We start from the raw sequence: 19,287 nt of genomic DNA, 5'->3' as shown, positions 1-19,287 counted from the left end.
TTGAAGTGGCTCTCACTTGATATATTCAAACCGCATTGGGTACACCTCACCTTGCCAAAGCATGTAGGTGAGAAAGGTGCACGCTAGTGATAAAATAAATATCCTACTTGTACAATGAAATTATGAAATATATATTATGTGCCCTCTAGAAAATAAAAAAATAGAAAAAAAAAACCCCTTTGACTAGGATCAAATAGGCTTAAGGAAATCAAGTTTTCTCTTAAAAAAGAACACACATGCCATTAAGAGGGAAAGTGATTATCATGCACAAGGGTGAGTGAAGCCTGCCAATGGAAGAAAAAAATAAAAAGTTAAAATCAGGGTTTTTAATTTCGAATAGTACCGTACGGTATGGACGGTACGTACCGGTCCGACAGCATACCGGTATATCGGACGGTAACGGTCGAAATTTCAACCATTACCACCTGGCATAGCTTGGTAACGGTCGATTTCGACCATTACCACTCGACACAACTCGGTAACGGTCGATTTCGACTGTTACCGATCTGTAACAGTGCTCCAACGGTTTCTCATGGGTTTTTAAACTCATCTTCTCCCCTATTTCACTCTCACACTCTTAAACTATCTCAAGCTCATTTTTTCTCATATTTATATTCTCCTAAACTCTACAAAGCAATGATTTGTAAATTGACAAATTCAAATAATTTTTCTCTAGATATTTCAATATTACAGAAGAGCAATCTGTAACGGACCGAAATATAAACCTTGCACAAGGCTATTCCTCAAAGTCCAAAAAAGATATATGATACTATTTTTACCTAATTTATATTGGTTTTGCTAAACTTATACTATTACTATATTTATTTCTAACTTATAAACCCTATCCTAATTTTTTTTTTATTTTCATGTATTTTCGAAGGATTTTACGCCTAAATTAGGTGTACTGCTCGGTACATAGTACGATCTTGTTAGAAGATCCTCCCCATCTCTCAGCTCTGGTACTGCTCGAAACTCCGGTACAATACGAAATTTCAATCCTTGGTTAAAAGATCCTCCCCATCTCTCAACTAATATGAGCCCTCCTTTTTTTTCTCTTCCCAGTTGCTAATATGATCTTGTTAGAAATTTCTATCTTGATTTCACACCTACACCATCTCATTTAACCCAAATCCACCTCTCCTCTTTGTGCCTCCCTAACTCAAGAGGGACATGGCTCTCCTCTAACTTGATCCATTTTTCTCCTTGGCTCCTACCTGAACTCCATATATCTCCACTATTACAAGGTCAAGGCTTCTGAAATCCCAGCAACAATAAGGAGATGATGGATTTGTGCATTATTAGAAAAAAAAAAAAAAGGAATTGTTTGGTTCTCAAAGAAATATCTGCAAAAGATGGTCAACCGTGGCCAGATTAACTGTTGAGATTTTTTGCCCTTTGAAGTGGATGGCAGACAGATTTTTTTCCCTTTTACCTAGAGAAGTTCTAAGAGGTCACAGATGAATGAAAAAGATAGATAAAGATATAATGTAGACTGCTACAAATGTACTCAGCAGAGAGAAGGTGTTTAGTGTGATTATGTTTAGGGAAGCTGTTAGTACAACAAGCACAGTTAAAAGGAACATATGATGAACACAATAAATATAATGACCAAGAAGCAAGTAAAAAATGAGTTGAGCTCAACCTGTTGAGCAAACACAACACGTCCCTTACATTTCCCAGCAGTGGCAGAAAAGAGAGGCAAAGTATAATCTCTTAGTTGGGCAACCAAAGATCCAGCATTTACATCAACCTCTCTTCCATAGAGACGGGAGAATGGTATATCATTATCTGAGCAGACAGGATCAATCTTCTTTATAAATTGGACCATTCCAGGATCACCACCTTCAATTCTGGTCAAAGTTGCATCCAAGTCTGTAGCACAAAGTGATAGAAGTGAAGTTCTACGACTACTTGGTCTGAAACCAGCTTGGAAGCCTCTGTGACATGCGCCAGATCCTTCTGCATGTACTATCTTCTGACATGCCAGATAGTAAGATTTAAATGCCTTCTTATGTATGTCTTCTTGTAATCTTTCAATGGATGAAACATCATTTAAATCAATCTCGACTCCATTATGAACTATTCTTCTTTCAGAATTGAGATCACTCTGATCACTATTCCCCACAATTTTGCTAACAGAAGAGAGAATTTCATCAAGAAACTTCATCCGCACAGCTGACTCACAAACTTCATTTCTTATCAAATGATAATGCTCATCAAGCCAGCCTTGTATTGGTTCTTCTTCAATTTCTGCTGTGAGTTTACGTATGACAAATCGGACAGATCCAAGTTTTTCTGATCTGATCTTTGTTGTCTTTGACTTATCCTTCTTAACAGGGGAAATGTGACTGGTTTTAGAAGCAGTAATAAGCTTCAAGCCCCGGAACATATCCTCGACAGCATCCTCTATAGCACGTAACTGTAACCGATAAGGCATACAAATATGTACATCAAGTCCTTGAATAACCCAATCCCTTGTGATCACAGGTTGTGTCTTTGTATCATATACGTTACTTGGTGGAACTGGGATACATGAGATTTGCATGCGGCTGCTTTTAAAAACCCTAGCGCTATTAAAACTAAGCATAAGACCTTCAAGTAAAACACCTATCCTGGCATTCTCTGAAAAAATAGACTGCACATGGATCACTGTTTCCACGCCATCTGCAACTTCAGCAGACACTCTTAACATCTCAATATCAACAGCAAAAATTGCCTCCCTTTTTTTAGGTTGTTTTTCAGCTCGTACTTGGTTTTTTGTAGCCATTTTTTCTCTTTCCATCTCTTTCAAAGTATCAGTTGACAACTTTACATCGTTGTCATAGTGTTGGAGCTTGCTATTTTGCAACAGGCATCTAACACGAGTAAAAATTTCATATAGTGCTAAGTGTGCATCAGGTTCCCATCTGGCAGTAATATCAGTTACACTAAATAGGGAACAGACAGCAACATCAGTAAGCCCACCAGTTCGCCGCACAAACTTTGCATTTTGCATATCAAACAGTGAAACCTTATTACCAGGTTCATGGTCTTCAGTAAATTCCATATGGAAAGATCTAGCTCTCTCTAATTCCACCTGGGTTGATTCCTTTTCTCTATTCACACATAAACTGAAATGGAAGATGTCCAGAGATGTAGAGAATTTGAGAATCTTGCTCTTATTTGTTAACATTGAAATAATGCTTGCTCTCCGTGGTGTCCCATCAGCAGACACATTTATTAGTACTTCACCACCATGCGAACCAAAATTCACACGCTTTGGGTCGGCAACAATGGTGTCATCAACATTCACCTCACCATGATAACTTATAGAACATTTTTCAAGATTTAGTTTAAATATTGGTGCTCCTTTGGCTGAATTTTTGCCCAAGTGTCCTACATTATACTCTGTAGCTCTTTTACTAGAAGATGAAAAGGACTTAATCAGGCTCCTAAAGGACATTAAATTGTATACAAGAGACTCAACATGCTGAAAGCCAAAATTTATTCCCATACCACTTATATCAACAGAAAATACCAACATCCACCTACTTAGATCTTGCTTTTCTTTAGATTCAATTTCCTTTTGTCCCCAGTCTAGACTCAGCCGTGCAATGTGCACTAAGGAGCCTGAATTAGTATCCACTCCAAACACATTTTCCTTTATACACTCTTGGTATTCATCTTCCATGTGCAAATGTACTTCACCAAGTTCCATATGTATCTGAATCCCCTTACTTGCTATGTTGTTTGCAAACAGATGTGATGACTGTGAGCAACCCTGCGTCATGAATGAATGGTAAAAAAAAGCATATTAAAGATAAAACTTATAAGAGGTAGGATAACAAGCAATTCAAACAGAAAGCCTGCCCTTGTGCCAGATGACACTAACCAAAAAAATGGCCTAGTCATACACAAGCACAGGTTGATATGGCAAGTGCTAATACCATTTCAGAACAAAACATTTCAACCTAGCTAAAACGACATGATTGGGTTACAATCCTACTTAAACAAACATCATTCCAAAGCACATGGCATGATATCATGCTGTGCTACTTGTTGCCACATTACAGTGCCAGCTTCCATGGGCTAAACTTGGCCAAGGTGCATATTGGCACATCGGCACATATTGACATACATGATTTTTCCAACCTTTCACCAAGTCACATATTGGCCCAGATTGACAAACAAGATTATTCCAACCTGTGCCACCTGCCAATCGTCACAACAAACCTTGCTCCCAACAACTTGGGCACTATGTAGCAATCAAAACTGACAGCCGAGATAAAAAATAAAGGAAAGAAAGTAGAAATCTAATAGAATATTATAAGGAAAACAAGGTAATGACATGGAACAAAATTATAAGAACTTATCATAATTCATAAGTAAATATGATAGAACTTTCAAGCAACATATAGAAAATACTACAATATGAAAAGATATATATCTAACATTAATCAATGTTCATACAAATAGGTATGATAAGTTACTATTGCCATCCCAAATTAATGGGACTGCCCTGTCCCCATTTTTTACTTAAAAATACCTCATTGGGTCTCTTTTGAGATGTAAAAAAGGGCTAACAAACCCTCTTTTCACTGATAGCAGCCAAGGTTTGCAACTTCGTATACCGGTAATGTACCGGTCATAGCTCAGATCGATAAAGTACCAGTTCGAACATATGCACCAACCTATATACCGAGTCAGTACACCAGTACATACTGAGTTTTGAAATAAGTGTAGAAAATTTTGGAAAGACAGAAAAAAGCAACATCCTGATAAAGAGTCTATACAGTCCATTGAACGATGCCAGTCCTCTACTAGATGGTACAAGCTCTGTATGGGAATATCAGGCAGTATAAATACCAACTTTACCAAACCATAGGGGACGGTACTGCAAACCTTGCTAACAGCTATATTCCCTTCCCCTTACTGTTCACTCCTTTCCATCTATAAACTAACAAAAGCAATCTTCTTCCCTTCCTTCTGTCTCTCTTTTCCATCCCTCATCTTAACCATCTTCCCCTGCTTTCTCCCAGTAACTCAAGTTTTTTTCATATTCAAGAGCTTGTTCAAGGAGAAGTCTAATTTTTTAAGAACATATGAATTGAAAATCCCATGGTTAATCTCATCAAAATTAGGCAAATGTAAAGTTTATTCTTTGTATAATGAGTTAATTTAGGGGCTTGATGTAAGGTTTTTAATCTCGCACTGTACCAGTGTATCAAACTTTGTTCAGTACGGTACGATACGGTGTATCAAGCGGTACACCTAAAAGAGGCATAAAACCATCCAAAAATACCTGAAAATTATAAAAAATAATTAGAAAACGGTTTTTAAGTTAGAAATAAATATACATTTAGTATAGTTTTAGCAAAAAATGTAAATTAGACAAGAATAGTATCACATATCTTTTTCAGGCTTTACGGAGTAGCCTTGGGCAAGGTTCGCAAGTTTTGTCAGTTCTGGATTGTCCTTCCGATAATATTGAATTATCTACAGAAAAATTATTTCAATTACTAGATTATTTTATATACAACTTAAACTTTAAGATTCAAATGAATTAAGTAATTACATGTGTAGATATACCTGATTTTACTACCAAACGAACGACAAGCCTCCTCTGGTGGTGGATCGGGGTCCTCGATTCTATGTATCTATATATCAATATGATATGTTTGTTAGACCAAATCTTGAAAATGATCCCACGACATAATATATTGATATATCATATGTCATTGGTGCATCAATGTGATGATGATCGTAGGTTGATCGTCATGAATCACATGTCCGAGGCAGCTCCTGAGGTATGTATTAGTGAATGTCAAAACTTCTACTTTCGCTATTGATCTACTACTCTGTATCATACTATTGCTCGGAGAAGTATGACCAATTATCACCGTACTGCTGTTGGTCGTAAAATTCTCCATAATACGATGGTTGTGAATAAGATGAGCTTCGTTCTGTGTATACGTTGTTTAAGCTCTATCGCATCTGCTCAAAATCGACCGATACCAATCGGTACAGGTGAGTAAGGATCGAAATTTCAATCGTTACCACTCGATACAGCCTTGTAACGCCCGATACAAGGCTAAATACCTAATACCGCTTAGTAGTGGATGGTCCGCATACTGATCTACTGGCGGACCGGTACATACCGCCCATATCGGGTGATACAGTATGATATTCAAATCCTTGGCTTGATGCTTGTTTAATGACTTAATTAGGGCCCGATTCACCTAATTTAGGCCTTGATCCTTGTGGATCAAGCCTAGATCCCCAAGGATCAAGTTGATCATATCTTAACCCACTTGATCTTTCCAATATACCATATTGATATGCAACCTCATCACATTGAGGAACCTAATCCACCGTCGTGAAATCACGACATTCATTTTGGCAATAGGGACAAGCATATGATCTTCTTATACAACCATTTTTATGTATAATTACTTAGATATCTCTCCACATATTTGTGAATTATGATGTATTCTTTAGATTCCATTAGTGTTCCTTTTCCGTTACATGTTTCAATGCAATAGATGTTGTTTTATATCTTAAACCACTTAAATTATACGAATTTTGACTTTATTAGGTAGGAAACCCATGAAATAGGCACTTTTGGAGTTTCAAATGGTTAAACTATAAAGAAAGAGTATTGGACCTATACTGATCCAATCATAGACCAACAAGGGGCCAGCACCCGAAATGACGAACCATGGTCCTTGGAACCCTCATAATCATAGAAAGTCGACTCCCATAGCTAACTTAGATGCTCATTAATCCATGTGCTCCTGTTATGTCTTTTGTTAAAGCTTCAGGGTATCGCAAGCATCCAACTCTAACCTAAAAGCTCGTTTAATCTAATGGTCAAACCTATGTACATTTGGCCATCTCGAGAAAACGCCAACCAAATGATTGTTTCAAATGGATCAATTTTCCACCTAGATCAATGTAGTCACAGTGGATGCACTACCAATGTTAATGATTATCTAAGTGATAGACATGCAACCAAGTCAAATCAATTTTATGTCTGTTAGTTGCCATTTTCAAACAAAGTACCAATTTCAAGTAACTCATTTAGCTGCACAACTAGACAATGTACACTTCATATTGAAAATACAAACAAACATCTATTTTAACTCTATAAAATGTAGGGCGAATCTGCATGGGTGTTGGCTGGATTGTGCAGATCTAAGGTGTTGGCTATTTTAGCTGCACAACTATACAATGTACACTTCATATTGAAAATACAAACAAACATCTATTTTAACTCTATAAAAATGTAGGCAAATCTGCGTGAGTGTTGGCTAGACTGCGCAGATCTAAGGTCCCATCCATGTGAATCTAGCTTAGATCTCAAATCTAGCCTAGATCCAGATGGTTCATGCCCAGACCTACACAAATTCAAGTCGGATATGTGTATATATTTATGTGCATTCCTGATCATACCTATGCATTACTGTTATCTCTTGCAATAGGACCAATGACACGAAAAAAACATACAGCAGCACTACGGATATAATGCAAGAAGTAAAATAATAAATATGCATATGAGGACAACTAAAATCACAGAATTGCAACACAATAAATCAATTGGGAGCACCAAGACAGCATTTCCAGTATTTGCAAATCATCAGTTCAAATATGCAACTTGCAATTATGATGACATAGAAAAGTCTCACCAAAGATGAACTTAATCACAGGATTATGAGCAACATAGTGACATACAGAAACTAGTCATATATCTGCTGATGATATCACAGAAACTAGTAATGGTCAAAGATAGAAACTACATAACCAAATATCTGCTGATGATAAGTAAAATGAAAAAAGAAAAAGTATTACTGATATCCTACCATTCTCTTGTCATATTTTGTAGCAAAAGAAACTCAAAAATACAATATAGTAATCATTCTTAGATAAGGAGATTTCAAGTGGCAGTAAATTTGTTCCTAGCTATAGAGAACTTACATGGTATAGTGGCAAACCAGTAAGGCTATAAAGGACAACAGTCATCTCTGGGGCTGAAACAGTACATGTCCACATGATGGATTTAACATGACTGGTTTCAGAATTCTCATTCTGAGACTTATTCTTCACAAGAACAAGGTTTTTCTTTTTGGACATGTGAAGCTGCAACCATGGCTTTAATCTGCTAATAATGAGATTGCACTGGGTGCCACCAAGCTTGATATCAACCTCAACTCTAATTGGTAGAAGCAGCTACGAACAAAGGCATACTTGAAGTTAGAAATCAAGATTTTAATCTTGAACGAACAACATGAACATATAGGCATACACATCCGCATGTAGAATTTAGGTGTAAGCAAGGAAGAAGTCAATTAGCTTCAATAACAAATCAAAAGAGCAATGATGGAAGATTCAAAACATCATGCAGGTATTATGGCAGTGAAACATGAAAAAAAAAGACATAAAACTCAGTTCATAATTCTACTTGTCATTAACAAGAATAATATTAAAAAATGGGTGATTTAGTGCATGAGGCACTTAACATACAGGATCTACATAGTATCATACTAGAGCTATGGCAATTGAGGAAAGCAAACTCAAACAGGCAAAGCAACAAAGGATAAATCTAAATCTTAAAATGAGAATTACAACAAAAACAACTGCAGTTCATCTGTGACGAACTTTTGAGCCAGTAGCTCTTTTTTACAAAAATTTAGATAGGACAATGTTTGTGGATGATATTGATGCTCATGTCTCAATTTGATACCGATCTCAGTCAGCATGCAGACAGGTATAGTAGCAGTACTGACTGAAGTGCAATCATTCAGTATAGGTCAATAATGTTCGAACAAAATAAAAAGAGAAAGAGAAGAGGCATACCAGTAGGACGACACAAAAACCTGGATGAGGAGAAGACAACGGTGACACAATCAGATGGAGGATGCAATGGCAATGATGTGGCAGGGAGGAGGAAGGGGTCGAAAGAGGAAGAAAGAGCGACAAGGAGAAAAAAAGGACAAACAACTATCAATACCTTAAAATGTTGGTACCAATACTAAATGATAAGTTTACCACCTATACAGTTTTATATCCCTAACAAAACATATAAAATGAGCTTACTTTGCAGTACAGTCCATATCAAATCAAATTAGGCAAAATTGTCCACATACCAGTTGACTATTGGACTGCATTGGCCCAACCAATCAATACATGTGATATTTTAAATGATGAACCTATATCAGCACATGATCCAGTTCTGTATTAGTATCAATACTGGTCCAATCGACTGAGATTTAAAACATTGTTTCTATTAACCAAGCTAAAAACAGCTCTGCTTGATGAAGAAAAAGATGCCTTAAAACTATTTTACTAGAAGCAACCTACAACTGCATCATAGATAGTAGCCAAGGCTAACTCATGACACTGATCTGACATTTCCTTTGGTCAACAGACTAACAAAATTGAGCAATAACTGTTAAATAAAATTCATCAACTTAAAAACCGTACAAGACCTAAACTACATCTCAAACAAATCTTTAATTCTGTTTAACTATGGAACATAGTATCTTACAGGAAACAATTGGTCGATGATTAAATGGGATGGCCTTAATAACCAAGTTTACTAGCATATGTTAATGCAGCCATTGCTTGACTTGAGTGAATTATGCCCAAGGTAAACGAATTGGTAACTACAATGGAACCTTCAATACTTCGAGAGAAATGATATTTTCTAGCGATGGAAATAGAGAGAAAAGTGGAGAAAAGAGCACGAAATGAAATTAAACAGAGAGATGAAAAGGTAGAAGAGAAAAAGAGTAAACAGGAAGATTTTTATTAGAAGTAATACTTCAATTATATGCCTCAAGGACGACATAATTCACCTATTCTGAACCCATATACTAATAAAGCATAAATTCTACTCTATCTACAATTATGCAACCCATGATGAATCCTTCAAGTTCTAATTGGACTAGGTAGAGGAAATGTGCCAATTAGCTAGCTGTTGAAGCTTGTCCATGCCACCAACTCTTAATTGTACCCCAATTAGTTCCAAACATCTAGAGAACATTATCCTATAAACTGTATCCCCCAGTGTGATTTGAAGTCAATCCAGCAAAGTGTGGGTCCAGTAAGAATTTCTAAAGTGTATAGAGGTCAGTCCACACTGCTACTAGGACTAGGAATTGACCCACCAAATACCAAGCTATGCAATTTCGAATGGTACCGTCCGGTATGGGCAGTACATACCGGTCCGATGGTATACCGGTACGCGGACCGCCCGCTACCGGACGGAACGTGCTACAGTGATACAGTATTACACTAGCAATGCTACAGTGCTATAGTAAGAGGAAGAAATATTATAAACCGCTCAGTACGCCCTGATTTACTGCTCGGTATGCCCTAGTGTACCACTTGATACGCAGGTACCGTACCATACCGAACCAACCTCGAAATACCGATACGGTATGGTATTGCATACCTTGCCAAATACTATCCCAAATATGCCTAAACTTGGTGATGAGTTGGCTAAAATGCTGATGAAAGCCTCCAAGTGGTCTAATGCTACTGGCATGGCAAGTGGGCCGGAATTCTAGGCTGTCCAAGTATATGACAGGGGCATCCAAGGCTACTGGACTCCGTTGTGAATGGCTATTTTGGCCTGGTCCTGAAAAACTTGCACCGTCTTAAATAATTTGAACCTCTTTTCATTAGTATCAATCTGAGGAAGAGAAGTTTGGATCAGTAGAAATTTGTATTGTAACATCTTTGCAAATTGTACAGACTTTGACATTTCAATGTTAAGTGCCCTTGGAATTGCATTTTGTTATGCACAAGCTTTTTCTCAAAAATGCTATGCAAGGATTTATTAAAAACAAGTTTTAACCTACTGAAACAACTAATGGAATATTGCAGAAATAAATTTTATGGAATGAAACTTCTATGTTTTTAGACATGAAAATCAACATAAGTATATGCCAAAATTCAGCATTTGAAACCTCTCCTACAGTTTTGATGCATCTATGTGATTTATATTAGAACATTCTACTTCAACACTTGTTCTGACAAATCTAATGATGGCTATGTAAAGGACAGAACATTATCCACATTGAACCCTAACATCACTGAGTTTCTTTCACAGCTTGCTGCTCTGTAATAATAGAAATAGAGTGCCAGTGCCTACTATTTCCCTTCGAAAATTAAAAACTCGCTATTCACTAAAGCTATAGGTAGAACCGTTATGCCAATGCCCAATACCCATGCTGTTCTGGCCAATAACAAAGGTATTGCATCAATCTCAGAAGTTTTTATGAAAATAAAGTGACAAGAGTTGAGAGCAAATCAGGAACTTACTTCCATTGGAACATCTAAGGTGGTGACAACAGCAACTTTCATAATTTCGAAGACTGCAGTTGCATCTTCAGTTAGTAACTGAAAAATAACCACAGGATAGTCAATCAACCAACCAAATAGCAAGTTCAAATCCATAAAAGATGTTTTACAACAAAAAAAGTACATGAATTTCACTGAGAACTAATTGAGCATCAAAATGTGATGTCTCCCCTGAGTCCTCATTTAGCTGTGATTTACTACTTGTGAGATGGATGCCCCTGACATTGTTCTCAATCATAAGATCTTTGCCTCCGTACATATACTTCACATCAAGTTTTGGCATACTGAAGCTAACCTTCCAAAATACAAATAGGTCTTGTTAATTGATGTTCAAGCTTCAACCAGGCACACTAATTACTATCAGAATCTTTTTCTTAACAAAATATAAATCACAACTTCCTCCACAGGAAAATTATCAAAATCCACCCTCCACCAGAAATATAAATTCATGAAAATTTTCAAGTAACTAAAACGAAATTTGGTTTAAGAAGCACAACTTGAGCACGCTATAGAATGAAGTACTAATGAGTATATCTACAAAGAAAAGATTAAATGATCATATGCACATGATTATGAATACATGACAACCAGGTAAAATAAAGTGCAGTTAACAAATGATTAAACAGTTGTATTAAGTTCTCATTATCCTCATACCAGTTTCAATAGTCAATGCAGCAGCCTAACTTTCCAGGTGCTGCTGGCACCAGTATGGTACCAGCACATCTTGATACCAACACATGGCACAGTCAACCATGCCAGTGGTACATAGAAAAATTAATTAACAAACAAAAAAAGCACATAGAAACATTCATCTGAAAGTTTTAAATTAAAAATATCCTCTTACAGAGATACCCACCTTACCAATGCTCTCTAGTGATTAGCAGCTTCTTCTAATTCACATCTTAGGTTGGTGCCAATGAGAGTCTGGAGACCCTGCCAGAAGATGACTGATGGGGAGTGCTGCCAGACAAAATGGCAGATGGATGCAGGGAGATGAATGGAAGAGAAGAAGAGAGAAGGTAGGTATTCGATGGATCGCAACAAGATTTTCAAAAAATTTGACTGGTTCAGTCAAAACAGGTCACTTAGAAATGGGATTCAACATCCCAAGATACCGCTCAAATTGATGGGTATATTTCGCCAATGTAGACATTTCCTCATAAATTCTCCATCCTTGACCAAATATAACCAGTAAATATAAGTACATGATGAAGCCTTTTTCTGTAATATAGTGGTTTAACTTCAAGGACCTGATATGAAAGAAAGCTCAAATAATAGTATGTCTATCTTGACTAGTAACACCTATATAACAATCTCTCAGTAAAAACATTAATTTAAAATAGGACTATGGTATTAGGCATGTTGGTTAACTCTAATTAATAACCATCTGCATGCTGTCAATTCTAATTACTAATACATTGGAAGCATTTTATGCCAAAAGCACTCTTTCCTAATACATAGCTATCATCTTGACTACTAAGATTGCCTGTCATCTCTATTCCTGAACTGTTTAAGCATCATTCTAGCTAGTTAATTTTGTAGTCAGTGTTTTACTCCATAGGTATATGACCAAAAACCACATTTTATGATAAAAAGCAATACAGGTGCATAAGATGCAATAATAGCAAATTGATGAGAATAAATGTTACAGCTATATGCTGCTTCCAATACACAGGAAAAAAATTCCTGAGTTGTTAAACGCTTATCATCTTTAGAAGTCATTTTCAGCTTAGGAAATCAGCATAAGCTTCCTAAAATTGTCCCAACATTGTCTTAATCCAATTCATAGTCAAAACATACATTCTAACAAGGTATACAATTTCGAATAATACCGTCTGGTACGAGTAGTACGTACCGGTCTGTCAGCTGACCGGTACACGGACCGCCCCTTACCAGACAGAACGATATATATATATATATATCTATATATATATATATATATATATATATATATATATTTATTTATTTATTTATTTATTTATTTATTTATTTATTTATTTATATTTATATATAAATATATATAATCTTATATATATATATACCGAGCAGTATACCGGACGGTATACCGCTCGGAATACAATATCATACCGTATCAAGTGAACATCGAAACTTCGGTACGGTACGATATTGCATACCTTGCATTCTAGGCTTTTGTAGGAGACATACATACCCTTTAAGAATCAATCCAACTCTGTACTAACAAAGATGGCTTTGACCTAGAGTAAACCCACAAAGGTCTATGGCTGATCTTGCTTAATTTAGGCAAAGTCAGCATCACAATAATTAATATGATATGACCCTCCTATCAGCATTTTCTCATTTCAAGGTGAAAAAGCCTCCTAAATCAAAATTGAACGTAACTAATCTATATTATTGTATAACATAAAAAACCAATCTCATGGCAAAGCCTCTAGGGTTTTCAATAAATCAAATAACCAAATAGAGATCAAGATCAAGTATACAATCAACTCGACCTAAACAGAAAGTAGAATATGGATGAAAATACATGAATATATTATAAAAAACACAAATTCCAATAAAGAGACCCTTGTTTAGGGTTCCCAAGTTCAAGCCCTCACGTAAGTGGTTGACGATGGAGAGGTTCCAATGGCAATGGTACCAAAAAGGTACAAAACTTAAATATGAACAGACTACTATAGTTACTCTAGATTTAGAAAATCAAGTTTGCGAATGATCCTATTATCTAATAATCTTAATCATGTTTGATGAAGTTTGTTGGTGCAACAGATAGCATTTTAATTTATAAATTATTGACAATAGCATTGATTTTGATAAAAGGTGTCAGTTAGAGAGCCTATTGCTCATGAGTATATACCTAAGCCATTATGAGTTATGTTCAACATTTTCCATTGGCTTTTAAACAAGGACCATGCCTTCAGAAAAGAAAAATTATTATTATCACATCTAGTATACTAGTCCAGCAATTTACTTTTTCAATAATCCTTTAGATATTCTAAAATGTAATAAATTATAACTATATCAAACTACATCTGATCATTGTTCCATTATAAAGGCAGCATTATACAAGTCCAAGCATAATCAAAATGTACCTAAAAAACCACTTACAATCATTTCTCTTTTTACTTTGGTTCTTATTCCTGTTCTAATATTAAAGACCAAAACCCAAAGGAAAATAGAAAGAAAGGTCAAATAATTCACTTATTCCATCTGATGGTCCATGTCCATCTTTGGGGTACACGATTACTTAGTCGACACCTCAATGTAAAAGAATCAACCATCGCTTGATCATTCTCAAAGAGATTAAGACCATGAAAAATCATTCACCAAAAATTAAGAGGCAAAGAATAATCAAAGAGGATGTATATTATTTTTCTATTTGTATAATTTTATATCTTTCAGGATTTTTATCCCATTAGATGCATGCCTACGTCAATTTAATAATAGTATTCCAAATTCGGCTATGTTGCCTCATATGAATATCCTGTTGTTTAACTATCCAAAACATGGTTATCAATGTGATGTGATTATCTATGTAAATCTTATCCTACATGTGTTGTCCTCTATAGTCTGTATAGTTATTCATATTTTTCCTCATTGTTATTACTCTTTTAAATTTTTAACTAATACTAATATTTGGTACTACTACACATGGTCCTCTATAATATAGCATTCATCACTTCGATCTTTATTCATTGAAAATAACATATCATTTAAATAAACTCTTAATGAGAATAACATCATCTTAGAATTTTAGATTTGCTCATAGCATACCTATGACTTAGGCTTGAATGTATCTTACTGTATATAAAGTTAATGTTTTTATATATCTTATCTGATTGCATATTTGGATATATGTTTCTGCATACCACATATGCATCATGCAACCAGTAGCGCAAATACTGTTGGTTGTTTCCGAAAGCATTGCATGATATTATGCATACTTGGCAGTAGAAAATACTGGTCTGAATGTCAATTAGCATGGGAGATATTGCTCAAAATTTTTCAAATCTTTCCTTGCATGTGATGGCTTGTTCAGCTACACTAAGTATCCAGTAAAAAAACACTATAATGCCTATAAATATCAATTAACAACCATTTAAGTAACCTAACAAAACAATTGGATTGTGCATTTGTGTTAAGGGCCGAAGGAAATATTAAGACTTGTAAAAAACAATGGGTTGACAAAGATACAAGACAGGAAATGAACAAATAGTACAGAATACAAACCTTTTCTGGAAATGCAAAAATATGCTTCTTTATGGATAGGGAGGACTTGTTTTTCTCTGATGTTTTAGATAATATATCCAATCTAGCCCCTTCAGTTGCAGTGGTGTCAGAAATAGTCTCCAAATTTTTATCTGTTCTGAGAAAGAGATCTTCATTAATGTGCACTGCTACATCACCACATACCATGTCCAGATCACTGATTTTGATGCCTTTCTCCCTATGGCAAATAGACATAGATCTCAATTTGTTTCATGAATTAATCAATCATGTTGTTTAGCATAACTGATGGTTAGAAGGACAAAAGTAAGCCACGCAAGGTATCTCAAATACTGCTAATGCATAATTCTGTCAGAAGATACAAAATAGGTGATTTTTTTATAATAGACACACTGAACACATAATACATATTTCACAAGCCATACATTTGTCCTGCTTTTATGAAGTTCTTACTTTTGGTAGGTAGCTACTAACAACTATGAGATATGAATTTGGATTATGAGATCTAGCCACTAAAGTGTCTATATATTTATAGTCAGATGATTGCCAAATAAGCCTTCTACTTGAAATAGGACGCACCTGTCATGACCAAAATCACAAGAAACAGACAAATCCTCGCAAAGAAAAGAATTCTTTTCCATAACAGATGGATATGGTTGTTCAGCTTGCAAGCATTCTTTTTGACTAAAATTCAAAGTATGATCAAAACTGAAGTGTGGATCTCCTAGCTGAACAAAAAGAGGTACAAGGTGCAACTTGACAGAAAGAATCTGATTTGATTGTGCTCGAGAAATGTCCACCTTCAGTTCTTTTACTTCAATAACAGCTTTTGGTACCTACACAATTTGACCAAACATGAAGCATAAAATGACACAAACAATACACTACAATAATGAATTATTAGAATTAGAAAAATAAACCTATATGCAATTGTGCAAATAGGGTTTGAGACTTCTCTCTTTTAACAGTAAAATTTCCTGTAGTGTACGTGCGCAAGCATCAATCTGTATAGTTTGATACTATATACTCTTGTCCAAAAGCACATACCTTAATAACGAAATCTGTAACAGAAATTGATAAAAGTCTCGCTACGCTAGTTAAGAGCATCCACTTTCCTTTTCCAGCTGAACGAGGTTTCTCCACCTTACTTGCCTTATTTCCCCTTTTACTTTGCTGCAAAGGCCTTAATACAACTTCAAGATCACAAATTAACAACTGTAATTTAGGATCCCTAGAGATAAAGCCAAACCCCAGCTTGACCAATGATTTACGGAAACTGAGTTTAATTTCACCAACCGATAATGTTTCAACAGAGCCCTGAAAAAAAAAAGTCACCAGTTAACTTTAGAACTTAGACAGTAATTACATATATAGAAGCTGAATTATGAAAAAATATTTGACAAATAAATGAAATACAATTTACCTAAGCACAAATCACAATACAATGGTGACTGCCATAACAAAAAACCAATGATTGAATATCGTACCATACCGGAGTTTCGATATTCGCTCGGTACAATAAAGTACTGTATACCGAGCGGTATACCGAACATATATATATATGTATATATATATATCACACAAGACAATGTCGCAGTTTTTTTTTAAACTTATATATATATATATATATATAAGTTTAAAAAAAAAACTACGACGTCGCGCCTCTTCTCCCCACACGAGGCGATGTCGCCCCAAAACGAGGCGCCTTTATATATATTTATAGATATATACATATATATATATATATACATAAGTAAAAAAAAAACTGCGACGTCGTCTCCCTTCTCCCCACCGAGGGCGACATCGCAGAAAAATGAGAGGCCTTTATATATATATATATATAATACCGCCCGGTAACGGGCAATCCGTGTACCGGTCTACTAGCGGACCGGTATGTACAGCCCGATATGGACGATATTATTCAAAACTGAAGACCTTGCTAAAAACATAAAAATACAAGAAAAAACGAGACCAAAATCCAAACTATTTGGTAATGGTCATAGGGATCCTTTCCCACAAACAAGTTAACTAGTGAAATCAAGGTTTGCCGTATTGAGCTATACTGCCCAGTGTAAGCGGTATATACCGGTCTGATAGGGGACCGATATTCGGACCGCCCTATACCGGGCAGTAGCATTACACGACCCCGTATCGAGTGATATGGGGTATGTATCAGTCGGTAATGGTCGAAATTCGATTGTTACTGACCTTTACTGGTCGGTAACGATCGAACTTCGACCGTTACCGATCAAAGGCAAAGATTGCCCTATTTCAAACGGTCAAATTGACCGTTTGAACCATAGGAAAGTGTTTTTAAATGCTTTCCTCTCTCTTCTTTCAACTCATTTCACTTTCTCAATCTCTTCAACTCTCGCAAACTCCTTCTCACTTACATCTCTCTGTTATTCTCACATTTCACTCTCCTAAACTCAACAAAGCTGCGATTTGTGGATTGGATCAAATTTGGGAGGATTAAGAGGAAGAGCACTCTAAACAGGAGATAGGTATTCTCTTTTTATATTTTTATTAATTTATGAGATGATTAAGCCTATTTTATGTGGTTAATGACTTAATGTCTAGTATGTTGTTTGATATATTTTTGGTGGTGGAATAGTATTAATCAGGGAGTAATTAAGGTCTTTAATATTGTGATTGGTAGGTTCAATGCTGATTTTTTCGAAATTAGCCACTTAATGGGTCAAATCTTTGTATTTTCATGCATATTAAGGTGATTTATATGTTTGTGATGGTATAATAAGTTTAATTAGGTTTTAATTAAGTTTTTCAATGCTGCGATTAGTGGTTTTAATGATGATTTAATCAAAATTTCATCAATATTAGGTCAATTCAATGTCATTAATACCTATTAAAGTATTTGACATGTTTATCGCAGTGAAAGAGAACTAATTGGAGATTAATTAACTATGTTAATGCTGTGATTAGTGTATTTAATTACAATGATATCAAAATTTGAACCATATTGAGTCAATTAAATATCTTTAATATTTGTTAGACCGTTTAACATGCTTATAGTAATGAAAGAGCAATAATTAGGGGATAATTAACCATGTTAATAGTGTGATTAATGTTTTTAATGATGATCTCATCATAATTTGACCTATATTTGATCAAATTTATGTATTCAATGTTTCTTAGGGTGTTTGACATATTCATAGTGGAAAAATAGAACTAATTGGGGTTTAATTAAATTTTTTATTACTATACTTAGTGTATTTAATGACATTAAGTCAATTCTACATATTTAATGTTGAATACATTAATTGATATGTTTATAGTGACAAGATAGGGTTTATACATATAATCGTATATTTTTATTTTAAATTAGGACTACTTGTAGCTTACTTATTTTTTCAATTTTGATAAGAATATGACACCAGAGGAACAGATACATGATGACGCTTGGGATCATTCCCAAAAGATAGATGGAAACTGTCATTATTGGCTATGCATTTATTATGACTACATTGGCAAGAGTAGAGGAATTAGCTGGGTGAAGATGCATTTAGCAGATGAGTATTGATATTACAAAATGCAAAAAGGTTTCAACGAAGATCCGTAAATCATCTCAAGACAAGTTACAACAAACAGGAAGATAAAATGAAAAAAAAGGCAAGAGCTAAGGAAGAATATTATAGGGCTACATATGAATCAATTTATGACGAATATGAGGGTCACAACGATGATATCGACTCGGATCTTAAAGAGCTGGTATTTGTG

At 35.3% G+C, this 19,287-nt stretch overlaps 1 protein-coding gene across 3 annotated transcripts in view; it reads right to left on the bottom strand.

Moving 5' to 3' along the window:
• LOC135676630 (protein SABRE-like) overlaps positions 1-19,287 on the bottom strand; it is a 72,540-nt gene that overhangs the window by 31,395 nt on the left and 21,858 nt on the right. For 2 of the 3 annotated variants that reach the window (XM_065188017.1, XM_065188018.1), the window contains exons 3-9: positions 16,597-16,866; positions 16,129-16,385; positions 15,553-15,769; positions 11,468-11,638; positions 11,305-11,382; positions 7,954-8,205; positions 1,643-3,760 (exon numbers count right to left, since the gene is read on the bottom strand). In XM_065188017.1, the coding sequence (XP_065044089.1) occupies positions 1,643-3,760; positions 7,954-8,205; positions 11,305-11,382; positions 11,468-11,638; positions 15,553-15,769; positions 16,129-16,385; positions 16,597-16,866 (3,363 nt within the window). Of the gene's footprint in view, positions 1-1,642; positions 3,761-7,953; positions 8,206-11,304; positions 11,383-11,467; positions 11,639-15,552; positions 15,770-16,128; positions 16,386-16,596; positions 16,867-19,287 lie in introns of those variants that run through there. The other variant, XM_065188019.1, reaches the window with a different exon arrangement.

The sequence above is a fragment of the Musa acuminata genome, chromosome BXJ1-6, assembly GCF_036884655.1.
Source record: "Musa acuminata AAA Group cultivar baxijiao chromosome BXJ1-6, Cavendish_Baxijiao_AAA, whole genome shotgun sequence".
NCBI classification, from domain to species: Eukaryota; Viridiplantae; Streptophyta; class Magnoliopsida; order Zingiberales; family Musaceae; genus Musa; species Musa acuminata.
The sequence above is the reverse complement of the archived record's forward strand: the minus strand, read 5'-3'. Positions and strand labels throughout refer to the sequence as shown.